Source organism: Neovison vison, chromosome 6 (assembly GCF_020171115.1).
Source record: "Neovison vison isolate M4711 chromosome 6, ASM_NN_V1, whole genome shotgun sequence".
NCBI classification, from domain to species: Eukaryota; Metazoa; Chordata; class Mammalia; order Carnivora; family Mustelidae; genus Neogale; species Neogale vison.
In genome coordinates this window covers 69,843,296-69,870,357 of record NC_058096.1, presented here as the reverse complement: position 1 = coordinate 69,870,357, position 27,062 = coordinate 69,843,296, and the positions used below count along the sequence as shown (strand labels likewise).

The 27,062-nt window shown below is 41.1% G+C and overlaps 1 protein-coding gene and 1 pseudogene across 2 annotated transcripts in view; one reads left to right on the top strand and one right to left on the bottom strand.

Moving 5' to 3' along the window:
* SLC9A9 (solute carrier family 9 member A9) overlaps positions 1-27,062 on the top strand; it is a 686,028-nt gene that overhangs the window by 555,247 nt on the left and 103,719 nt on the right. For both annotated transcript variants that reach the window (XM_044251554.1, XM_044251552.1), the window contains one exon: positions 13,437-13,488. In XM_044251554.1, the coding sequence (XP_044107489.1) occupies positions 13,437-13,488 (52 nt within the window). The remainder of the gene's footprint in view (positions 1-13,436; positions 13,489-27,062) is intronic.
* On the bottom strand, positions 25,875-26,476 carry LOC122908574 (annotated as a pseudogene).

Here is a 27,062-nt window from a genome sequence, read left to right as displayed (position 1 = left end):
AGTGTGCTTTATAATTGATGGCACCTTTGATTTGATGGAATTCAGTGTAAGTACTTGGAGGATGTATCTGGTTTAACACATTTTTATAACTATCAAAATATCTAGCATGTAATAATGGTCATGGTATATCTTGGATTTTATGAATGAATGAAAGAAATCAATCAAGCAGAGAATCAATGAAACAGTCCACCTGTCCCAGCTGATATATCCTTTTAGGGCTTAGAGAGTGTGGTGTCAGGAAAAACATCAGTTCATATCAATAGTTGTTTAAGCTGTCATGATATTCTGGAATGATAGGCTGAAAAAGCCTGAATGTTGCATTGGCCATGAGCATTCACTTAACTCTCATTATTTCATTTTCTGCCAAATTGATGCTAATTCTGTTCCCATGCTGTGCACTTTCTACAATCTTCGTGGTAATTTGAAAACCTGTTTTATGGCAGATTTTTACCCAGGACTTTCGTCTTCCTCTTTTTCATCTGCTCTAAGACAATTTCTTCCCCATGGCATTTTCATTAATTCTTGCCTCACATCTCTGATTTTAACCCTTTAATTGTGAAATCAAAGTGCAGTTTTTCAATGTAATTATAGCAGTAACCATGAGCTCTTTTACTTTTTGAAGCTTAAACATTTAATTTCATTTTAACACAGTCCTAAATGCAAGCCTGTGCCTCAACCTCATCATAATAGCAGCTGGTTTGGTCAGAGAAAAACATTATTTTTCTAGTTACTTACTTTAATCCCTCTCAGCAAGAAACTAAATTTATTTTCTTCCCTTTTGATGAGTCATGCAATAGCAGCTTCCTAGCTTACCCATTATCTCTACTTGTCAATTTCCCTTTTAAAATTAAGATATTTATTCATTTTTAGCAAAAACCAACATAATGTCATATTAACACCAATATTTCCGATTTAACTTCTCTGGGAATAAGCAAAGAGTGTTTTTATTGAAAAAGTTAACAGGTGTATATCACAAAGTTGGATACTAACTATTAATAGCATCACATGGCCTTCTACTTTTTTTTTTTTAAAGATTTTATTTATTTATTTGACGGAGAGAGATCACAAGTAGGCAGAGAGGCAGGCAGAGAGAGAGAGGGAGAAGCAGGCTCCCTGCCAAGCAGAGAGCCCAATGCGGGGCTCGATCCCAGACCCCTGAGACCATGACCTGAGCCGAAGGCAGAGGCTTAACCCACTGAGCAGCCCAGGCGCCCCATCACATGGCCTTCTAAAGTTGTAAGCACCCCAAAGGAGAATAAGGTTGCAGTTGTTTATGAAGGTTAATAGAGAACAGTCTACTTGCAAATGTGGGCTGAAATAATGGTTTGGGCAATCGTTATTTATCCTAAAGCTGTTTTAATTTGTATTTTAGTGATTTATTAGTGTTGATGAAACAATCTTCTTTTTCATGTTTTAAGTATACAGTGCCAATAATTATCTGCCAGCTATAGGATTTGGGTTATAGAGAGCCAGAAGCAAAAGATTTACAGGTGAGAAATTATTGCATAACCTTGTTGCAAGTGCTTTTTAATGGCTGATTTAAAGAAATGGATTCTAAATCTCTCTTTTTTTATTTTTTATTACTAAAATATTTAGTTTTATAAGGGTTAACTTCAGATCTTCTTCCCAAACTCCATATACTTTAGGTAATACATGAATATTACCTAGTGCATGCTCTAACACTCTATAAGCCCTCAGTATATGTTAGCTGCTACTGTTATAATTTTACATCTCCACTGGCTTTTTACCCTCTCCCTGCCCTACTTCAGTGCCCTCTCTTAAAAGCTTGGTGTCCTTCTGCCCTTGGGATTTTGTTCTCACCTCTTTCCATTCTCAGGAATAAATTTGATTCACTTCTACCTTGTGTGTATATAAGATTGAATATTACCTCTCCCTACCTTGTGTGTATATAAGATTGAATATTACCTCTCCCAAGATTTTGCCTTTAGGTCTAGTCTTCAATGAGGAATAAAGAGTTTTAGCTCGTGCTAAGGAAATCTAGGCACTAGATATTATAGAAGGTCATGATTTGGGGAGGTAGCCTGGGGCGCCTGGGTGGCTCAGTGGGTTAAGCCACTGCCTTCGGCTTGGGTCATGATCTCAGGGTCCTGGGATCGAGTCCCGCGTCGGGCTCTCTGCTCAGCGGGGAGCCTGCTTCCTCCTCTCTCTCTCTGCCTGCCTCTCTGCCTACTTGTGATCTCTCTCTGTCAAATAACTTAATAAAATCTTTAAAAAAAAAAAAAAATCTTGTAAATCACCTGCCCTCCTAACAAGTCAAGTTGCTTTGGGATGAAGAGTTCAGAACCAACCATTGAAACTGCACCTTTCCCATCACTTGTGCTGTAGGTAAACACCCATCCGTTTTGCAAAGTTTTGTTGTTCTTCTCTTAGGATTACTTCCAGAACATCACCCACATAAATGTCTGCTGGTCATCATTTACTTTTGCTGAGTCACCTTTTCTCCTGCATGGTTGCATAGAGAATTTCACACTTCCCTAAATGTGTGTTCTATTGTCAGAAGTACATATCCCTTCATTGTCAGAGTTCATTCTTGATTTCTGTAGATGATTTCTCATGGAGAGAATATGTTCCTCATATCCAAAGAACACATTCCCATCCAAGCTCCTTCCCACTGAAGCCCGAGCACATCAAAGAATAGCAATGTAAAGACTTGCCCTGAAATGGCACTTCACATCGGCATTGTACACCAAGCATGGCCTTTCATGGAGAGCTGGGAATAGGCCACAGTTACACCTGGAGTTCTTAATAGCTTGGGATGGTTTGGAGTGAGAGAAGGAGATGCACTTCTGGTGGTGTCATTTGAACCTGTTTGACTGTGAAGTAACCACAATAGTTTACAGGTTTTAAGTTTTCCACTTCTCATTCAGACCTCTGACAGTCTGGGATTTATTTTCAACCACTTTTAGTTTCACATCAGCATAGAAAAGCAGACTCCTACAACAACCTTATATTCAGTCATAAAATGTCTCGTTACTCTCTCATAGAACATCTTCACTTTGACGTGGAGAAGATGCCCAACATGGAAACACACTAGAATTTAAACAAGCTCATCCACTTGAAAGGACAGCTTTTTCTGGGGAATGTGCACTTGGCTCTGATAAATCCCTAACTGCCCAGGGAGGGCACCCTGAGTGCAGCCTCAGGGAAGAAAGCCCACATAACTTGATAAGCTATTACATCCATCTTCCCACTAAAGGATGTTTTTGTGCCCGTGGCTTAGGTCAAAACAAATTAGTCTGAGTATTCAGTCTCAATCCAGTTTCTGATCGACTGTTATCTGCAGCCTGAAATTAGCTTACATCTTGGCAGAACTAAGTACTCCAAATTCAGAGGAAGTCTTGCCAAACTTAAAAAACAGGATGTAGGTCTGTATCTGTGTCTGTGACATGTACTTGTTTATTGGTGTTTATTTTTCAAAGAACATAATGTTTTCAGCCTACTTATATGTTCCCAAATGTATTTCTAAATTGTCAGACGTTACAAACACTGGCCCCACAGCTCATCCACACATCCAGAGCACACCTACTCGAATTAGTCTTTGCACTGTGAATAAGCCTTCAGTGCAGCCAGGATCACAAGGAACGCCTCCTTTAAGATCAGGTGTGGAAGGGTAAAACATAACTCTTTTTCTTTTCAAGATTTTATTCATTTATTGACTTATTTATTTATTTATTTATTTACGGGAGAGAGAGAACGGGAGCATGTGTGCAAGCCAGGGTAGAGGCAAAAGGGGGGAGGAAAAGAATCTCAAGCGGACTCCATACTGAGTGTGGAGCCTGATGGAGGGCTCGATCCCACAACCCTGAGATCATGACCTGTGCTGAAACCAAGGGTCAGACGCTTAACTGACGAAGCCACCCAGGCGCCCCTAAAACAGAACTCATATGCTGGAGATAGTCACAGCTAAGTCTTCATTCAGGAGGCCTACAGAGCAAAGACAACAACATCAACACCGCATAAGCAAGAAGAGCAGCTACCACCTCTAAGCACTTTCGAGGTAAAGTCCTGTGCTGAGCCCTTTGAGTGCGTTATCCCACAGTCACCCCTGGAATAGTTACTATTCATATTCCATTTTATAGAAAAGGAAACTGAGGCAGAGCTTCTTGTCTCGGGTCACACAAGTACATGATGGGACTAGCTGTTTAGGGTGTCTAACCCTGATGATTATGCTATATGCCTCTTAAGAGCTGTTAGCTGATATTTTCAGTAAACTATGTCAGCGAAAATTTAGATATGAGATGCTTCTTTACTCTAGTCAGCCTGATAGTGTCCCACCCATAATCTCTGGGAGAGAAAAAAAAAAAAAAGTCATGTAGGCAGCCTCTGGACACAAGGACAGGAATGCCACCCATGTGCCACCCCGTGATCCAGCCAATTTCAGTTTAGTAATCCGACATGTCCAGGAGAGCATTCAGGAAACCAGCAGATGACAGTGTGTCCATGCACTTGTGGAGACCCAGAGTGGCAGCCCTGCTCCCCAGATCTTACCCTTCTGAGGGGTTCGCAGTCATATCACATGCTTCCTGCCCCCCAACTGTGGAACTTCCTGTTTTTTCTTCACTTCATGGCACATATGTCATCTCACTTCCCAAATTTAAAATCAGAGTTGCCTCTCAATACCCATTAACCTTTATGCTCTAAAGCCAGTCTTCCAACAGAAGTGTAAAATCATCTATCCAGTTGCTGACCAAGAGACTCACTGTCACACGTCTGATACAATCCCTCATCCTTTGCCTGAAAGCAAGCAAGAAATGGGGGGAAAACTGTTATTTTTCCCGATACTGAGCCCACATTGATGACAGCTGACTATCTTCCATGTGGTTCTGTCCCGCATAGTGCATATTAATTCAAACGAAAAATTTCTACATCTAGTGCCACAACCTTCTTTCAGAAAATGTTCATCTCCTTCCAAGGTTATAATAAATAACTCTCCTGAACCTCTTTCCTACCAACCTTTCTGTAAATAAGAGTCTCAAACTGTCTTCTAATGCCAAACATGACACACCCTTCTCTAGCTTCCATTAACATTCCCAGTCCACTGACCTTGACCTTGAAACATCCATTATACCTCCCTTATTCCTTGGACTTAACCATTTGGTCTCAAGCTCCACTTCAGACAGCAAATAGCCAAAGCTCCAGAGGAGAAGAGGCTATTTTTCTTGAGCTGATAAGAATGTATAAACAATAAATGCTTGAATACTGAAAAGAAGTAAAATAAAATAAAATGGTTAAAAGAAGAATGTATAGAGCTAACCTTGTTTCACTCAAAATAAATATGCTCAGACCTACTAACCCTGAGCTAGTTTCATCTTTCTAACAGAATGCATACCTCAAGGAAAATTCCCACACATACTTCTCCTATAATATGCTTAATGGCAGGGGTGAATGGTTCTGGTCCTGAGTGGAAATTCAGAAACATTTCAGAACTTTCCTCTCCTTCACTTCACAGTCTGTCATGAATCACACCACCCTTCCAAGTATACGTCTGTCAGATCCATTTCTTCTCTACCACCTCTGTCTTCCTTTAGACTCCAATGGGCCCTTGGGTAGAATATCATAGTAGTCTACTAAATGACCTTCATGCTTCCAATTTCTTAATATCACTATTTTGCCACCAGTGATTTTTCTAGAACATGAATCTTATTATTTCAACCCCTATTGCCTGTAAGAAACAAACAATTTTAAAAAAAAAGCAAAACAAAACACTCCTCCTAAGCATAGCATTTAAGGGCCTTTATAATTTATCCTCAAATTACTTTCTGACCTCACCCAAAATAAGTCTGCCCACCTCATCATGCATAACCTTCACAGTCCAGCCACACAACATTATTTACCATGTCTTAAACCTCCTTGGTACTTTTCAACTTCTATGCCTTTGCCCATGCTGTTCCTTCAGCCTGGAGTGCCCTCTCTCAAATTCCTTTTCACTTCCATTAAACTTAACCTCGCTGTTGCATTTGTCCAAGTCTGTCAATAGTGATGCTGTGGGCTAGGAATGCCTGAGACACGCATCTGATTGTATTACTCATAGAGAGAATCCACAGATATTTTCCCCAGCAGGGCCAGTGTTGTGGCTGGACCAGGCTTTGTGGTTTTCATCATGATTACAAGATGCCCACACTTCAGCAAAAACCATCAGGGAACTTCAAAGGACTAAGATTTATTACTCACACATCCTGGCATGCTTCAGGCAACATAGCAAGGTTGTGCATGGAAAAAGAGAAAGAGCATGGACCTAGGGTTCTGCCTTTATTAGTGTCCAAGGTGGAGTATATAGGCTTTCACTTGTTCACTGTTGAGTGACTAATGTAAAGCATAGGAGCAGGAATTAGGGTGTGGGAAATCAGAAGTGGGATCACCAAAATGGTCAGTTATCTAGGTTACTGAGGGCTTTTTGAAAGAGGAAACTATGAATGGGACAGATTAATTCCTTGTCTGGTTGTTTAATTGGTAACTGTATCATACAACTGGTAGTATATTTATACAAGATGAACATATTTTTGAAATGGATGCTTCAGCAAACTAAAGCTTAATGTCGGGCATCACACAACAGTCACTTTAGAATACACTACTCCTCTGTGAAATGTACCCAACCTCTCTACAGCCCACCTTGGTTGGCCTATCTGTTGATGTGTTCAAATAACTATGTGCAATATCTATCTCGCCATACCCTAGCTCTTTGTTTCCAGTGTTTGTCTCCCTATTAGGTCTTGGGCCATTGAGGACAGGAATCGTATCATTGACCTTTACATCCTAGCATATGTAATTTATGAAAGAATCTAATCTTGGCTTTAACCTATATTATATTCACCATTCAATGAAGGATACACCATTTTTTCCCCTTTTCCCCTCTTTTTAAAGATCTTATTTATTTATTTATTTAAGAGAGACAGCACAAGCCAGGGGAAGGGGGAGAGTGAGAGGGAGAAGCAGACTCCTTACTGTGCAGGGAGCCCAAAGGTGGACTGGTAGTGGTTAGGTGGGATTTGGTCCCAGGAACCTGGGATCATGACTTGAGCCAAAGGCAGATGCTTAACCAACTGAACCACCCAGGCACACCCAATTTTTCCTAATAATAATAACAACAACAAGAACAATAAGAGCGTCAGCAAATACTTCGTGAGAGTTTTGTAGGTGGCAGCCAATATTTTACACACTTCATAGGTATAAACTTATTTTATTCTTATATTAGCCCATAATGTAGATATATACTTATCCCCACTCATTACTGAGAAAACGGAGGTTTAGAAAGGTTCAGTAATTTGTCCCAAAGTTACAAATCCAGGAAATGATAGAAATGAGATTTGAACTCACACAGCCTGGCTCCATGGTCCCAGCTCTTAACTATTCTGCTACGTTGAAATAGCGAAATGAACTGAGGAGAATTTTTTTCATTTACTTTAGTTCATTTTCTTATTTCCTCCAAAAAAGATTTAAAGTGTTTGAATGATTAATTAGATTAACTTTGGCCATGCACAAGCTCCACGAATATTTCTCGAGTGATACGGGATGGGGGGCGTGAGGTAACAGGTTTGGGCTCCCGGGTTATGTTTTCATAGCGACACGACAGCCCCCAAACCTCTGAGGGTGTCTTGCACACTCCCCCGTTGTCCTGCTGTATGTATATGCTCGATATCCAGTCACTTTTCCCTTACTGAAAGTGTCATTTTTCACACTTCACACAAGTGTTAGAGAAAATGGTTTCTCTTCCCCCACCACCCAGCCCTTGTCAGCAAGGGGCTCAAAAGAAGCAAAATTGCACCTAGGACTATTGGGATTCACACAATAAGACTGAGCCCTAGTAATATTTCACTGCCTTTCTTGAGGTGCTGAGTGATAAGGATCAGAATGGATTTTGTTGACTCTAATGGGAAAAGTGAGCCTTTTGTTAGTTACTCACCTTGCTTCCCCTGGAAGAAAAAACCCACCTTTGGAGCCTTCTTTACGGCCATGATTGGATATGGAAGCATCCTGAGATTTCAATATGTCTAATAAAACTCACGAAAGAATGGAGGCGCGATAGGAGGGGAGATGCATTATGGTAGCACGGAGATGAGTTTTGCTCTGCAAATGGAGCTGGATGTTCATTGTAAATGAGGAACCCGGAGTGAGATGTTTGAGAGCACAGCTGGGAATATGTGAGAAGCTCACTTTCATTTTCATTTGAATACCGTAGAGGCAGCACTCGACTTGCTTAAAATTAAAAGGTACATCAGGAATGCAAAACATGGTATAAAAGTTTAACTAGTCTTTTTAGTTGCTTTTTAATCTCGTACTGGCTCTTTATTTCTCTATATCGTTATCAGTGTTTTGGGGGCTGTGCCGGTGTTCCTCCACCCACCCCCAGCCTCCCTTTCCTGAAGTCGCTCACGCCTTTCCCATCATTTAACCGCCGCCAGCACCTTCTTTATAATCACGCAGTGTTTCCTTTCCGCCCGCTTCTCCCTGCTCTTCTCCTGCTCTGCTCTACCCCTACCCTCTCTTCCCCTCGCTCTTCAGACACCCTCCTTTCCTTCTCCATTGCCCTCTTCCTCCACCAGTCTACCAGGAAATTGGAAATAAACTCCAATCTGGGAAGTTTGGCCCTCTTTAGATAGAAATGATGTTTCACTCTGAAATCCCTGACATGCCCCTGCCACTGACAAGGCTTAGCCGTAGGTAATCCAATACAGTCAAGGGTCCTCCGTTGCAGAAATGGGGCCTAGGAGGGCTGATCTTGAACTGAGTGAGCAGTGAGCATGGCAGTGAGCACTGCCTCCAATGATTTTTTTTAAGTCTTGATAATAATAAAAACCATAACATGGGCAATAGCTGCTAACATTTTCTGAGAGCTTACTAGGTACCAGGTCCTAAGCTATCACTTTTATGAGTATTTTCTCATGTAAAACTCACCACCACCCTGGAGAGCATGTTCTGTTATTATCGTCATTGTCCTAATGAGAACGGAGCACAGTGAGTGATGCAGCTCACACAGCAGCGAGAGGCTCTTAAGAGCTGGGTTTCCCTGAAGCTTCAACAACCACAGGGCAGTTTTGAGTGCTGGGATTCCAGCTAGGGCTGGTAAATCATGAAGAGCACGGGCTTGGCCTGCATGGCTGCATATAACCAGACGGGCGAACATAGTCTGGGCCAGAGTTGCCATAGCCAGAGCCCAGGGATCACAGGTGCCATGGAGTTGGGTCTGGGAAGAGAGAACAGAGTTCTGGCTCTGTGGTACACAACTATGCCCAGTCCAAGTCAGTGAAAACATTACGTGTTGGGGGATCTGAACCAAAGTAGGGCAATAAGATGGACGGTCCATGGTGGTGATCAGAAGGGGAGGGACAGTAGCAGAAAGTTCAGGAAAGGAGGTGGTTCCTCAGACATACTCAGTGGTGACCACGCTAGCGTTTGGAGGGAGGGGATTCAGTAAAAGAGAGAGGCATTGGCAGATCTGGGTAAGGCCACAGCTCCAGGATTGTATTGGGTAGTAGGTCTCAGAAATAAGGACGGGTCCAGTTAGCAATCCTGGGGCATTTTGTCCAGATCAGACGAGCAAAAATGGTAGCTTAAAGTCATGGGAAGGGTGCTAAGGAGTGTTGGATGTCATCTTAAGGAGGCTGGACTCCGTCCCATATACACCGGTGACCTCTCACTGGGGCGCTGCTGTAAACACACGAGGCACCACAAGCTGTGGGATGTCCTGTCTCCTTTCCATTAATCTCTCAAAACCTATAGTGTGTAAATGATCTCTTATACCTAAAGGTGAGTGGATTCAAGGTCAATCCTCACAGAATGTCACTTTCACACTGTGACTGACCTGCTTAACCCTGGGGATGCCATGTAAATGTGCGGTGCATGCTTTTATCAGTTCGTGTATCTCAATAGAGACAAGGTAAACTCCCCCAGAGCCCATGCGGAGCTGCCGTGGGGAAGTAGGGCAGAGAGTGGGGCCGAGAATACCAGTGTTTTACTTGTAAGCCCTTCTATAACATTTCAATTTTCTTGTTTTGTTGTGTATGTGTATATGTGTGTATTATAAACTTGAAAAAAGACATTAAATTTGACTATCAGGTAATCAGTCCTGTACTAAATAAAAAAGTAGGAGAGAGCACAGAGATAGTCTGCCAACATATTGTTGTAGGCAGGAAATCTGGGCAATCCAACTGGCAGATATAAGAACTTTAAAAAGAGAAAGAAGAGTAGCCAGGGACCATTTAATATGTGCATAAAGAGGCTCATATAGAGCTTAGACACCGTTGTAACACTGCGAGTGTTGGATTAATCTGGTCAGCGGCGACGCCAAGACCTCCAGTTAAGATCCGAGTATCCCCACTACTCTCTGTTTAAGGAAGCAGGGAGCCAAGGAATATAATTCAGCAAGATTTTCATCCAATCATAAGAGAAAGAAAGCATTCTTCTTATGTGCTTTTCCTTCGTAGCATGGAAATGACCATAAATTTTTTAGGTTTTTCTCATTCGACCTGCCAAACCGCGTGCTCTGGGAGGGCAGGAACCATGTCTGTTTTGCTCACGCAGCTGCCCCAGGTTGGAAATGACTTATATGGAGTTTCTCTTTTCTCAAGCCACTTGAGATGCTTTGTCTGCTCGAGGCCAAGAAAGGCTACAGGCCTGGTCCCAGGAGCAGACCCTAAGCTTCCATGAAGTGGGAGGAGGGAGGAGGTATTCTTGCTCCCGGTAGAGCGTCATTTTTTATGCCTCTGAGGTACCCTTTGCTGAGTCCCACATTAAACTGAAGAACTTAATCCGCTGCCATAATTCCTCAGCTCCATCTGGCTGCTGGAATAATTGAAACTAGAAAGGTCTGCTTTGATTGCTGCTGGAAAGGAAAGCTCAAATTTTCGTGGAAAATCTCAGTCCTGCCTCAAACCTTAAATGCTGGGTTGCTTGGAAAATTCAATTTCTGTTGTCCCCAGTATTCTAGAACCTGAAAAAGGTCCTAAACAGAAGTGGCAGCGGGAACTTCAGGACCCTTAGTTCCACTCAACAGCCTACACAGGTGCCCAGAAGCCCTCCAGGGAGGGGGGCAGGAAGAAGGGGGATCTGGGCTTACCCAGAAATAAGGGCTCCTAGGCTCCCAGCATCAGCCACATCAGCCACAGCAGAGCCTTGAACGTGGCCCAGCATCAAGAGAAAGGGTACTGGGGTGTCTCCACGCTGCTGGAGGCTGGGCTCCAGGCCCTCTGCACCGCAGTGCCACTGCCTGGACCCAGCAACCCCTCACCTGCTCCTCTCTTTCCAGACTTTTCTCTCTCCTCTCCCCTCCCTTCTCCCTGCACTGCCTCCTTCCTCCCTTCTGGCTTTGGGAGGCCAATGCCTGATCCATTAGGCCACAGGGGGACTCTCTGCTCTCTCTTGGTCTCTTTCCTCACCCCTCCTTTGCCCTCCTCCCTGATCCCTCTCCCTCCCTCCATCCTTTCCTCTTCCTTCTCTCTCTCTGACTTCAAATAGATCAAATAGCTCTTTCTACTCTAAGAAAACCAAAGGTTCGTCCCCACCAGAGGTTCTTCTCAGTTCCACACACAATAAATATCTACCCATTTCACCCCCTGGGTTAGAAAGAAGAGGCTATTCGTGTCCAGAAGACACTGATTTTTGAAGTATCCGGGGTATTTTAAACAAACTGTCAGGGCACTGCTTTCCTTTCACATGCTAACCCATCTCTGGACTGGTGGCTTCCTACCCTGCCTTCCCCTCCTCCACCTGGAGAACAGAACTGCAAGCAGGTGGACTAAAGGCATGTTTACAGGAGGGAGTTGAAGGGAACTCTAGGAATTGTGGCCTGTGCAGGAAAGGCTCTGGGTGAACTTGAGCCAGGTGTCTGTGGCCCTGAGCTGCTCCCACAGTCCTCCCGTTCTGTCCCCACAACAGGCAGAGGCCCACTCTCCGGAGCAGAAGAAATTCTAAGCTCCAAGCCCCTCAGTTGCTCTGGCCCTTTTGAGTCCGTGGGAAGAGACCCAGCATTGTGATCCCATGGTCCTGTGTTTTTGCAAGATTTGCAAGAGGATTAGATTTTAACCACAGTTGGGTTTGATGACTCTTTCTTTCCACTACCATTTGCCCTCAGTCGTACCTTGCCTCTGGTCAGTTGGCCCTGGAGTGGGCATTTGGGAGATCTGACTAAGGGGAAGCTGAATTGGGAATGCATTCAGTTTATATTTAGTAGGATATATGTGTGTGTGGTCCCCAGTCACTTCTGGGCATGGGCAGGTCCCAGCTGGCCATCCTAGGGCAGGAACGTCTTACAAGAATAGTGCCACAAGGCTGAATCAAAGATGAATATGACCTAGGGCACCAGGCTTCAGAAGTCTGTGGGTAGTGGTAGAAAAATCAGGCTTGAAATGTCCTGAGCCTAAAGCTAGTCTGTGGAAAATTCTTCCAGTCATGAGAGGTGTAAAATTCCAAGTACAGGATTCCATGCCATTCCATTTCAGAGCAGAAATCAGGAATGCATTCAATGATGCCCTCTATATGCAGATAAACACACTATGCTTTGTTTATGGGAACTGAGTGACATGAAGTTTATCAGAATCCTTGTGTCTGTGGGGCGTTAACCTGTAGGAGCGCTGCACCCAGCCAGCAGGTCTAGGAAGGAGGCACACTTTAGTGTCTCCTAATTATCCATAACTTTAATCAGTCTTGCTGGAGAAAAGATTACATCATCTTGCTATTCTCTCTTGTACAAAATCATGGTCATATAAAGCAAGTATCAAAGTAGGCAGGCAAAACTTAAAGAGGAGGAAGTTACTTTAGAAGTGTGGCCAGCAGTTAATTAATTTGAATATTATTTATTTTATGGTTTTTGTGATGTCTGGTGCATTTGCCAGATTTTTAAATTATGAAATGTTGTGCGATTTATTTTTTCTTTCTTAAGAGTCTCTTCCAAACCTAATTTTGTGATTGTATTTTTGTAATAATTTTCTTGAAGAGAGTCCCCCCACGTTGTTTAAGCCACAGGCCCCACAAACCTGGATGGTCTTTACTGGCAGCCTTGGTGAGCATCTGGACCAAGGACTGCTTTTTCTGTCTCCAGGAGCCTGCTCCATCCCCAACATTCCCAGAGCAGTTTGGTCAGTGAGTCCTGCAACGGTAGCCTGTGGCCTTTCCTCCAGGATCTCTATTTTTGGGACAATGGAGGTCTTTTTTTTTTTTTTGAGAGCTCCTACCCCAAGTTCTCAGGCTCCTGCTCTTGTCGGGAGACAGCAGTAAGGAACAGCTGTTGGTGCGCAGTGTCGTGAGCTGTGCTGCGACATAAATCCATTTGAGGTTCTTTTGATTCAGGGAGAGGTAAGATGGTTTTCTGCCAAATCTTTCCTCTGATTTGTATCATATTTGGCTCAAGCATTCAGTCACGCAAAACTAACTTGCCTCCTCTGCAGCAAGGCCCTTAACCAGTTTTCTGATTTCCTTAACAGAGTTGGTGTGGACCTGGATGAAGATCTGAAGGAGGAGCCCACCTCACCCCAGGCAAGTCAAAAAGGCCAATTCATAGAGTATAGAGATAGGAGATGTTCTGTTCCATGGAATATTTCATGCTTGTCCAGCACGTGGCCAAGGGGCTCAACCTGAAGGGGGCTGTCTGCACTGAGAAAAGACATCCGATGACTATAAAATACCTGGGAATTTAGGGTATCAATAATGCTTAAAATCAGCATGCCCCTGCACCTTCTCTGTGGCAACAGGAAGCTGGAAACCCTTCAGTGTAGAAGCAAGAGCATGGGTCATGGAACGAGGTAGCCTGGAGTTCAAATCCCTGCCCAGGGACTTGTTAGCTAGACAATCTCAGTAAAATGTATTCAGTGATACCCAGTGCATGTTGGGCACACAACAAATGGACCTGTTTCTGCCACATGGCTTCTCATTAATCAGGTCTAGGTGTATAGAAATATTGAAACATTGAAAATTTGCAAAAGCACAGCGAAACTGTCTAGGTGATCCATTCCTAACTGAGCTGAGCAACCGTTATCTGCAGAGATCTGAAAATCCTTGGGGAAATTTGTTCAGAAAGATGTGCCCTCGAGTATGGCAAGTGTATTCTCCAAACTCTGAAGCTGACATCCCAGTAGAATCTGCCATTGACAATTTTGCATCGGCCGTTTTTAACTCAGAACTTAAAACAAACAACTGTGTGGGAATGTTGCACCTTTTATTGAAACTGTAAGTGGATGGACACGATAGAAAAATATCATAAATAAGTCATGTTGCTTAATGACTCGTGTTGTGATCATACCTGGATTGGAAGAAGATGGATGTCTCTTTTATTCTGTGATTTTTTTTTTTTCTGTAAATACCATCAGTGAGGCACAGCTGGTGAGTTCTGCTGGGCAAAATGCAAGTACTTTCCTGGTTTACATAGACATAAAGAAGGAAGGATCCTGTGTGCTATAATATAAAAAGAACTGAAAAATTAAGTTGATGATGATCCTGGCTTATTGTACTTTGAATTTTTTTTTATTTTTTATTTTTATTTTTTTTTTGTAACGTGTTTGTGTTGCAAGGCCAGGCTGGTACTGTATTCACAGACTTCTAGCCCAGGAAACACACCTACCTGCAGGAGTGTGCTCAGCAGGGGTGCCAGCACACTGGGATTGTGGCCAGCTTGGTGACCTCAGAAAGGAGATCAAAGCCCATCTCCTTATCCTAGTGGGCTGTAATGAGTAGTTAGCAAGGTCTGGTGGTGGCAGATTTTTGAAAAGCATTTTCATCTCATATAGGTCAACTAATCCATTCTCCTACCTTCAAGCAAAACTTTTATCTAAATTCTATCTTTCTGTTCTCTCTTTTTCTTTAAAAGAAAGGAGATAGAATAAGAAAATTCATCAAAGAAAATTCTTCATCTTTCTCTAGCTGCCTAATATTTTGAAATCACATATAATTATGGGGAAGATTGCCTACTGGACTAACTCCTTCCTTTTCCAATTTAAACATTTCATTTCAGCTCCTTCACATCATTGTTAATTCAGTAATAACTCCTACCTAAAGATACTTAAACCAGTAGAAAGTTTTTTTCTGTTAGAGAAATGAGATAGTGCCACGAGGTACAGAGAAAACTACATTGTATTTGGATCTTGGGCAGATATTTTATGCCTTCGAGTCTCAGTTTCCTTGTCTGTAAAATGTGAATGATAATAATGTCTACTTCTCCTGGTTGGTTGACAATCAAGTGAAAATATATTTATGAAAACTGTGTAACTTATTTAATTTAGTTAAACCCGTCTCACCTTAAGAAGGACTTGTGGCAGCTTACATATAATAAAATAATAGTAAGTATTTTAAGAGATTTTAAAATTCAATAAATGATATTACTCAGAGCAAAAAGTCAAAACCAGAGGAGTAAAAAGAATCATGAATGAGCAGATCATAAGGTACTATATACTTGCTTAGTCAAACCACAAGTAAGCTTTGGTAGCCAAGGGGGAAAGGAAGAAAAAATAATCAACCATATGCTAACTTATTATCATTAGAGGGGAAAATCATACTCTGTCCTCAAGTGGTACAAAACTTCACAGCCCGCTGTTTTAAAAGAAATTTCTCACTTGGGGCTTCTTGTACAGGACACATAAAAAGCTTATACAAATGTTAGCTAACTAACCTTATAAATTACACCATTCCCAATGGGCTGTTGCTGCTTAAAAATAATTTTGTCTTCAAGAGGTGCCCTGGCAGGGTTCTTATTCACAATAATGTTTGACTACCAAGGTAGCTAACATTTCAGAAAGCAATTTTCTCCAAACCTTGGAATAATTCTTATCTTTAGTGTCAAGTATAGGAAACAGGGGGATGGAGCTAGAAATAAAAGAAACCACAGTGTCTGTGCAGCTGCCACCTGACCTGGAGAGTTTTTTTGTTTTGCTTTGGTTTGGCTTGGTTTTGGTACTTTCCGAACTATGTGTCAAGAACCTCTTTGCCCTCATTTTGCCTGACAACTCTTCACTTATTATCAGCGTCTGTTGCTCTGTTGGGCTGAAGAGCATAAACTCTAATTCTTAGGAGGATTGCATGTTTCTACTCAGTTTGTATTTATTAAATCGGGCTTGCGTTAACAAGATGATTTTCACACTGGTCAACTTCTAAAAAAAGAAGAAGACTATTTTTACCAAAAGCTAAAAATTTTATAGTTATGGCAGTTACTGATCATATACTCTCAAAATCAATAATAAACATGTTATTATACTTTTTAAGGAACCTCCTCTTTGTGGAGAGTAAAACAATCCTTTGGGAAATATAAACATCTAGCCACAACTAACTAGCAAAGTTAGAACTTTCCTCTTCATCATGTAACAACTTTGGAGTGTGAGTGGTATTACACTCTTGCTGTACCAGACCCTGAAGATTCAGAAAGCAGAGTGCACATACAGTGATTAGAGTTTAAATATATACTCTGTGCAAACGTGCTTCTTCAAGAAATGGGAGATAGTACAGTTGTGGATTTTATGTCTCTTAAATTTAAAACAAAAACAAACAAACAAAGCAGAAAACCTCTGAGACTCTCCACCACCACCACCAACCATAGAAGTTTTCCTTGTAATTGATTCTGTGTCCTTGAAAACACAGCAATGCAGAGAAGCTAAGAATCACTGGAGCCCCACACTCACCTGAATCTTTTAATAGAAATTTCTTCTGCCCGGGAAAACCTGCCACTATTGCTTCTCTTTTTCCCTTTTCACCATTTTTCTCAGGATCATCCTAATATTTGCTGAGTACAGACTATTGTTAACACATCTAAGCACCTTATCTATATTAACTCAATTTCTGAGATAACCTTGTGAGTGGGTTCTGATATTATCCCCATATTACATATAAGAAAACTGTATACAAATGAGTTAAATAGCTTGTCCAAGGATACATAGTGGGAAGAGATGGAATGTTAACCCAGACAATCTGGTTCCAGAACTTCCACTCTTTTTTTTTTTTTTTAAGATTTTATTTTATTTATTTATTTAACACAGAGAGAGGTCACGAGAGGCAGAGAGGCAGGTGGGGGTGGGGAGGCTCCCTGCTGAGTAGAGAACCCGATGCTGGGCTCGATCCCAGAACCCTGGGATCAGGACCCGAGCCAAAGGCAGAGGCTTAACCCACTGAGCCACCCAGGCGCCCCCAGAACTTCCACTCTTAAGTGGTATGATTCATGCATGCGTTCATTCATCTGTGCAACCCACCACGTCAGGCACTAGTCTAGGTGTGAAGAGGATGCAGCGGTTAGCATTTCCAAGTTCCCACCCTCACAGAGCTTTTACTCTAGTGGGGACGCTGATAAGAGAAAAGGTAAGCAACTACACGTATTCAGGTAACGACCGGGGTAGAGCCAGTAAGAGGGTGGGGAACAACAGAGAAGCTATTGCCTCATCAGGGCCTGTCTCTCTGAGGAAATGGTGTTTGAGATTAGAGATCTGATTGATGGGCAGAAGTGAGCCCTGTGAGATCTGGAGGAAAGAAGTAGTCCGGAAAGAGGCTACTGCAAGGGATGAAGGCCATGGAGTCCCAGTGGGATTACGGTGTGTTCCGTGAGTAGCAGGAAGGCCAGTGTGGCTGTGGGTTGGTGAACAAGGTGGGAGCAGATGGACATGAACTGGGAGAGACAGAAAGGGGCCAGATCGTTGACCATGGCGATGAATTTGATTTGATTCTGCATGCAGTGGAGGTAAAAGCTCCTCAAAATTTGGAGCTTGGAAGAAATGGAATTAACCCTTTTTAAGAACTCATTTTTCTCTCATCTCTACTCTGCCCACTCTTACAATGAGGTTAGCTTTCATCTTTTCTAACTTTATTTTTATTTGTTAACACTATGCATGCTTCTCTATGTGCTCTCTGAATGCTAACTTCCTTTTTTTTTTTTTTTTATTTTTTTGCACTTCCCATAGTTTCTTCATTGAAATTCTGTTTTTGGTTGTCACTTATGCTTGCATGTAACCTCTGTGGATCAGTTCTGGTCACTGCAGCCCAAGAAAGTCAGAGCAGAGCTGAGAAAGGTACAGAGAAGGGCAACTTCAATAACTTAGCAGGGGGAGATTAAAAGGATTACTATTTCTCCTGCAGAAAGATTAGCACTAAGAAGGAATACAATGAAGTGTCTATAAAAATATGAAGAGTGTGAGTAAGGTGAACAAAGACTTATTGGCCAATTCCCAGGAAACCATAACCTGGAATAGCCTTGAAGCCTGAAAGAGCTTGTTTGGGAAAGAATAAAGGGATTTGTTCTTCTGCACAACTGATACTTATTACTCATGGTCATCTAGAGTTGCAAGGGCTGGAAATATAAGGAGATTCAGGAGGAAAAGAGACTAATTCACAGATGGTGGGGTCCTCTCATCATTAAATAAAAATTAATTTTTCCCTGTGACTATTTTCAAGTATCCTGATAAAAACCTATAGAAACAGAATAAATACTCATATATGTTTGAATGAATATATATATATATATGTATATGTATATATGTATATATTCCTGTTTTTACGATTATCAACATTTTCTCAAACTGGCCTCTATGCTGTTGGAATTGATCTCATAGAATATAAGTTCCATATTACCTCCATAGATATATCAGAAATAGAATAGTAAGCTCTATAAAACTGACCTGACCCAGATGAGGAGTTTTTATGTTGCATTGTAACTAGTAGTGTTTTGAGAAAAGTAAAAGGCATTTTTTCAGAGCAAATATCTTTGTAATATCAACTTTATTTTGACTATCATTGCTTATGTTTTATACATTCAAAAGTATATTTCCTCCCACTAATTCTTTACTGCTTAGAACAAAACTCCATATATTTACCTTACCTATATATTCTACCATTGTTCTAGAAAGCAGAAATGATCATGAGAAAGAGGAAGCGGAAGATGGCAGCCGCAATTTCATGAGCAGTTTTTATATATCAGGTGCCATGTGCATAACCATGTTTCTTTACCTTGACTGATCAAGATGCCTCTTATAACCCCATTTTAAAAACTGTGAAACTGGGGGCGCCGGGGTGGCTCAGTGTGTTAAAGCCTCTGCCTTTAGCTCAGGTCATGATCCTGGGGTCCTGGGATCGAGGCCCGCATCGGGCTCCCTGCTCATAGGGGAGCCTGCTTCCTCCTCTCTCTCTGCCTGCCTCTCTGCCTACTTGTGATCTCTGTCTGTCAAATAAATAAATAAAATCTTAAAAAAAAAAAAACTATGAAACTGAAATTCAAAGAATTAAAGGAACTTTCCAAAGACAACAACAACAACTTCCAGACACTTAAGCAGTCCCCAAACTCCAGTCTCTAGTTCCTCAACTCAGCGAGGCAGCTGCTCTCTACTTGGACCCTATCTCCTGGCTCTGCAAGTGGAATAGGGCCTCTGAGCAGAAAGTCAAGGGCAATAGAAGCTCATGTCACCCGTTTTCCTTCTCTGGAGAATCATAGTCCTTCACTGCCAGTTATCTAATACATGAATTCTATATTTATGAAACCAGTTATTCTATGATAGTCAACCATTACATATTTTGGAAGTAGTTTTATAGGGGAAACATTGTTTTGTTTTGTTTTGTTTTTGGACAAATGCATAATACTATGTATTCGAATCACAAGCCTCAAAGTGAGACTATTATTTTTGTTATGCTACTTATGGTTTGGGCACTGTCATTTGGGGCGTCATGAGTTAGGATCTTCTTATTCCAAGGTGAATTTTCCACTGGGATGTGTGATTTTGAGTGTGTGCTGTGTGTGTGTACATGGATATAAAGGAGTTAGCATACTAACTAAATTATGGTATAAATAAGGTATTAAGAATACTGTGAATTAAGTATAGTGAGATGATGTAAACTTTCTTCTGCCTGTAAGCTGGTCCATTGTCTTATGTCTTGCAATCAATCTGAAATCCATAACATGGTATACTGGGTCTAGGATAAGTTTTGATATACTTTTAAGAAGGGAATATACCTTCTACGTTCCACCTTTGTGGATACACTTTGTAAACTGTAAAGAGTTGTGCCTTATCATCTTATTATCTCTTCCCAACTCCCACTCCCACGCCTTTTACATCTGCAACCTCGGATTCCAGTATATAGTCATATTAGCTTTCTATTCATAACAAATTATCCCAAAAATTAGTTTCTTAAAACAACAAACATTTATTATCTCACAGTTCCTGTAGGTAGGGAATCTGAAAGCAACTGAGCTGTTTCTGACTCAAGATCTCTCATGAAATTGCAATCAGAATGTCAGCTAGAACCACAGTCATCTGAAGGCTCGACTGGGGCTGTGGGGTCCACTTCCATGTCAGCAAAAGGCCCTAGTGCACCTCTGCCCGGCAGAAAGACTCGGCTCCTCACCACATGTATCTCTCCATACAGACACTTTGTCCTCACAATAGGCCACTGACTTTTCTCATTTGGTCCAAGACAGACAGCAAGGAGCAAGCCACATGCCTTTTTATGACCTTGTCTTGGATATAGCACAAGGTCTCTTCTGCCCCATTCTATTGATTAAAAATGAGTCACTAAGTACAATCCACACTGAATAGGAAGGAAAATCAGGCTCCATTTATAAAACAAAAAGTGCCAAAGAATTTATGGATACACATTTTTTTTAATGTTTAATTTTTTTTCCAATTTATTTATTTTCAGAAAAACAGTATTCATTATTTTTTCACCACACCCAGTGCTCCATGCAAGCCGTGCCCTCTATAATACCCACCACCTGGTACCCCAACCTCCCACCCCCCTGCCACTTCAAACCCCTCAGATTGTTTTTCAGAGTCCATAGTCTCTCATGGTTCACCTCCCCTTCCAATTTACCCAAATACCCTACTCCTCTCTAACGCCCCTTGTCCTCCATGCTATTTGTTATGCTCCACAAATAAGTGAAACCATATGATAATTGACTCTCTCTGCTTGACTTATTTCACTCAGCATAATCTCTTCCAGTCCCGTCCATGTTGCTACAAAAGTTGGGTATTCATCCTTTCTGATGGAGGCATAATACTCCATAGTGTATATGGACCACATCTTCCTTATCCATTCATCCGTTGAAGGGTGTCGTGAAAAGAAGGGCCATCTGTACCCCAATGTTTATAGCAGCAATGGCCACAGTCGCCAAACTATGGATACACATTTTTAAACCACTGCAATACTATATTATATTTATGTGAACTAAATAATTTATTTTCACCTGGACTAACTTGAATCTCCTATATAGAAAAGTTAATTGATCAGGCCTTTTCTTTGTAGCTAGACCATGAGTTTAGCCCATCTGGTAGTTTGTCTGTGTCTACATGACATTTTAATAGTTTTATCCATCCTTGACTAGTTCTCTCCTTCATTTTTTCCTCCTTAAGCATGTATTTCCTGACTGTATCTTCTTGAGAACATTTATGAATTTATCATAGCCCAGGGAAGGTGAGAATATTTGTGTAAAGTTTCTATGTGGAAGCTAAGAATTAATGATTTACCTTTTAAAATGTAAATTTGAAAAAATTTCCTATTGACCTTCAATTTCACTATGTTCCTTCTTCAAAATCCAGAAATTTTTCTCTTTAGGGACACAGAATCTGATCTTTTCCTTGGAAATGAGAAAAATCAAAGCAATAAACTTGAAATTATTACATAAATAAATTTCAAACTGTGGGGAAATAGTTGGGCAAAAGTATGGCTATCAAATTCTATTCACACACACCACTTGAAAAAAGGCTCTGGAACCCATAAGGAGCTCTACAGGTTTGTTATGATAATTATTTGCCTTTATTATCATTCTCTGCAACTTCCACTGACATTAATATTGAATATGAAATCTCAAGAAATAGAAAGGAAAATCTCTCTCTCTTAATCCATTGAATCCCCTGAAATGAGGAACAATCCCACATGATTATCCTAGAGCAGAGTTCATCCAGTTCACTTACCAGAGGACCCACATTTGAATATTGATAGAGGAGTATATTTGCATTTGCTTAGTTCTTTTTCATTAAGGTTAATACAACAAACAGTCCCTTCTTGCTTCAGTGTCTGGTTTGTGCAGATTTCTGGCCTGAGCCTTTTGTTTTCTCCCAGGGGTCCAAATAAGCATAAAACAAAGAGTCCCTTCCTAATTTTCCTATTGCTCCCTCTCTGGGGTTGTGCTAAGGGCCAGGGGGTCACTTAAAAGATAAGGATTCACTCCCTACTGTGCTCAGTCACTTCCTAACCTCTGGTCTATTCCTTTGTTTAGGGAGGAAAAAGAAAGATATCAAATGTCCCAGTCACTTTTACCTTTTCCCAGAAATAGAAGCTAATAAAGGAACCAGAAATTGCACATATATCAAACGCTCTGCTTCTTAGGAGTATCAAGGGCAAATAAAAGTTAAGATTCAATGTTCTTGAATCTCCAGTTCCCATTTACAGTGTGAAACATGAGACTCAGAGTTGATAAGTGTATTGTTATTAAATGGTAAACGGTAGAGTCAGAACTCAAATCTTGGTTTTCAGTTTCTGAATCATCTGTGTGTTCCAACATGCACACCACTTCCCCTCTAGGATGAAGAAACTCAAAAGAAAAGAAATACTGCTAGTGACAAAGAAAATACCATCAAGTTCCATATTCTGCTTCTAACAATCACTCCCATCCATTGTCCTTGGGTGTGAGTTGATCTCTGTTTCAGAATAATCTAGGTAAATTAAAGCTACCTGCTGCCCTCTGCCCATCTGGACCCTCCCAGAGCCTTGCCCTCTGTGCTGCCTCATCAGATACCTTCCCTGTTCCAGGGTGAATGCAAAGGCTGGCCTTCCCTTGGCACATTTATCTTCAACCCCCAGTGAACAAGCAGAGCACACAGTAGACTAACTCATTTATTTCTACTCATTTATTGATGGCCTTTCATAACCGAGTTATTAAGTCATCAATAACTTCAGAGAAATAAATGAACAGATCCAGAATGGGGCCAACAGATATTTAAGATACCCACTGAAAATTTTATCTAGGATCAGCAGAAAAGTCAATGCTGGGTCATTAGCGGCATTTCCCTCACCTGGGAAAACATGGTCTGTGTTTTATTCTAATTAAAACCCGGTCTGTTTCTTTACAAACTAGTAAAATGAATAACATCTCCAATGTTCCAAATAAAATAAAGTTTGAAAAAAGATTACCTTTGTTAAAATTTTTCCGAAGCACTACCTAATATGTGTTGCTCTTATCAGCTGTCAAAAAAATATTTCTGAAAGTTTTGCCACAAATAGAGTATAAGATCTTTCATGAGTGCTTGTGGGTTCTGGTATATTCCCCTCAGGAAATAAAATACAAATGATCTGGAAAGGGGAAAGAAGGGCAGAGAAGGCTTCTAAGACCTTGGAAAACCCTTGAAACCCAGATCCAGGAGTCTAGAGAAATTCCTTACACAGTCATTGAGTTTCTGTAGGGATACTTTTTACAGCCATCACACTTTACCCAGATGGTGGCAGTCATGCATTTTCATTATGTTTTGGGGTGCAGGTAGCTGCTCTGTCTCAACCTATAAGATCACCCCAAAAATCCTGACCTCATCTCCCTGTTCAGAGGTTTCTTTGCCTTAGATGGCTCCCCATTTATATGCTGGGACCCCATCCAGATGAGAAGAATCTTGGCTGCTGAGGGGTCACAAACATGCTTGGAAGCCTCCCTGTGCCTCAGTTTCCTCATCTGTCACATAGGAATAATAATAGAACACACTTCATCAAATTTTTATAGTTATTAGAAGAATTAATACATGAAAAGCACTTGAGATAGTGTCTGGCACATGGTGAGTATTCAAGAAGTGTCCGCTGTTTTTGTTGTTGTTTTCATTAATAAAAAAATACAATGTTTTCCATAAAACCTTGGAGTCCAGCTAGTTCCAATTTCCTCAATTCATTTTGCAGACAAAGAAACTTCATCCCAGTAACTTATACAATGCCTGTGTTCTCCAGAGTTTAAAGACTAAGTGAGATAACTCACAGAAAAAAACCTCATCTTTGGAGTCCCGTAGTCTCACATTCAAGTTCCCACTCTGTCGCTTGCTAGCCCGAGACTTTGGGATCCCCTCATCCCTTCTCTTAGCCTCTCTAGGTCCTCATCTGTAAACTAGATATCATATGACCACCTTGCTAGAATGTTTTGAAAACTAAAAAGCAATGACTGAAAAAGTTAACGACTATGACTACCATGCTGCCTAGGAATTCATGAGCGTTCAGTAGCTAGGGACTGCCGTTCTCACAGTCATTCAGCGGGACAGAGAGAGCATGCTGGACCTGGACCCCCAGACCCCTGACTGCCAGCCAAGCTCACCACCACACACCATTATTTAAAAACAAACAACCGAACCAAAACATGAATTTGCTTACACTACTTTCTCTCCGTTTTCTTCAATGACTATCTTGTCATCGGTGGATGTTATCAGCTATCAAAAACTCCCTGTGCCTGCTGATGGATAAGATTTTGTAAGCTTTTCATTCTTAAAAAAGAGAGGGGGGCAACTCCCACTGCTGGTCCAAAGTTTTTCCAAGTTTTGGTTCGGGGTGAGCGGTTTCATTCTGCCAGCTTGAGCCCCAACAATCTGTGCCTGCAGAAACAACTTGCAGATGTTACAAAATAATAAAGAGAACACTATGTGTGGCAGTGATCTAACAAACCTGACGCCTTTGTTGGAATAGAAATGGCTAGAGAAAGGTTCAGGGAAGGACAGAAATTGAACTGACACTGGTTTCCTTTTGGGGCGAATGCGATGAATAAATTCTAGCTCTAGATAACAAGGCATGGTACTCAGGCCTATCAGAAAACAGATTTTTAAAACTTAACATCCATGAAAAGATCACATATGTCCCACAGTGGTCCCTCTTAAAGATTTTACAATGCTCATTTATAAATGAAAGGCTCTGAGAAGTCCTGTTTTTAAGAAACATTTCCAACACTATCCAAACCATTGTTTCCTGAATGATGAGCACAAAATTTCCATCAATACCAAGTAGGACAGTGGCATTCTAGGAACACCATTCAGGAAACTATACAAGGTTTAAAGTCAGGGATCTTAAAACAACCAATGAGAAGAGCTTCCAGAATGGGTTTTAATTTTATTGTGAGTCTCTCTACTTCAGCCATTTTAGACAAAGGATACAGACTTTTGCTTTCTTACATTTTGCTTTCTTGTATTTCCATTGTATTTGTGGGGGCTGGAACTATAGCATCTGCTGATAACATGTGTTTCAGAGAGCAGAACAGAGCTCTAGATCATTAGCCATCAATGCAATTGTCTGGGAATGGGGAAAAAAGTAAATAAAATAAAATGAAAGCAAATCCACCTGGGTTCATGTAAGGGCTATCTCCAGAGCAGCCAGAGGATTGCCTTGTCTTCCACATGGTAATTTCTGAGAGGGTTCACATTGTTACTGGGCTGTGAACAAATGTTACAATTTGGGGATGGAGACTGTGAGCCCAAACAAAGCAATGAAGTCTGTGTACAGATATATAAATGCTTTTAATGATGAGGAAAGTTACAACCGAATGAAGCCTAGAATTCTCCTTTCTTGATTCGCAAAATGGGGCACACAAAAGAAGTAAAAATGCCACTGGATCTCCTCCCGACCACACTGCAATGCTCATTATCATCTGTCTGTAAAGGTCACAAATTTTTCACCTTCTTTCCTTTTTTTCTTACAGTTCATCCTCTACTCTCACATAAATACACATCAAATGCTTTCTCTTCTTCTTTTTTGTTGTTGTTGTTTAGTTTTTATTTCATAATCATGAACTTAACTCTGCAATCTAGCTCTTGGAGGGGAATAAGGAAAATATGGAACCATAGACCTACAGTGAGATCACAAAGGTTATTTTGAGCAGATCGGGGTGAGGTGGTGCTTTCTTGGGCTACAGAAAGAATGGTCTGGTAGTTAAGATAACACACAAGTCAAATGTATTAGATTTGTCCACAGTCAGCAATGGTGATCTTCTTGCTGGTCTTCCCATTCCTAAACCCAAACCCATCCTGCTTCCACAATATTCATGCCCTCTTTCACTTTGCCAAAGACCACATGCCAACCAGCCAACTACTCCGTCCTGGCCGTGCAGATGAGAAACTGGGAACTGTTTGGGTTGCATCCAGCATTTGCCACGGACAAGATGCCCAGACCCATGTGCTTCAGGATGAAATCCTCATCATAAGCTTTGTCCCTACAGATGGACCTGCCCCCAGTTCCATGATGGTGTGTGAGGTCACCACACTAACACAGAAATCCTGGAATAATCCTGTGAAAGCAGGAATCTTTATAATCACATCCTTTCTCTCCAGTGCTCAGAGCATGAAAGTTCTCCACTGTCTTGACACTTTGTCTGCAAACAGCTTGGAGGAGACAGGGCTCAAAGGCTTGCCGTCCATGATGGTATCAAAGAACACAGTGAGCTTGACCATGGTTGATGACTCAGGAGGCTCTGGGGCAGTGATGTCAGCAAGGCTGAATGCTTTCTCTTTTAATTCCTTATCTTCCTCCCTTCCACTTTAGCTCTTTCAGAAAAAAAAAAAAAAAATAGAAAATGCGTTTAATTATTACAGGCTTTCTATAAAGAATATTTATTTCAAGACTCTTAAAAAGAGAAAGATATCAAAAGATATAAAAAATTAAGCATAGCCTGTGGCAAGGAGCAAAAATAAAATGAATGAAAACTAGCTTAACAATTATTGGACTATTATTATCCCTTTAGACTTGACCTTTTGGTAAGTCATAAATAAATACCATCCAAATTTGACAGAAGTAAACAGCAAAAATCATGCAACAGCAATCTGACAGAAATATCACTTTTATTGATGTCAAAAAAGTGGCATTTCTTAGCTGTTTAATAAAATAGGGATTATGAAGAAAAGTAAATGTTGAATTATGCCACACGAGTCTCATCTACTTGGCAACATCTATGAGCTAATTTGCTTGGCAGCTGCTTTGCCATTTAGATAAAAATGCCTATTACCTAGAAAGTTGTTTTTTTTTTAATGTGGTTAAATTTAATTTGATTTGACATGTATTTTATAGTGAAAATATCTAAATCTATTCTATACTAATGCTGACTACATAAATCAATATTTTATATTGATTATGGATCTGATACCTTTTTC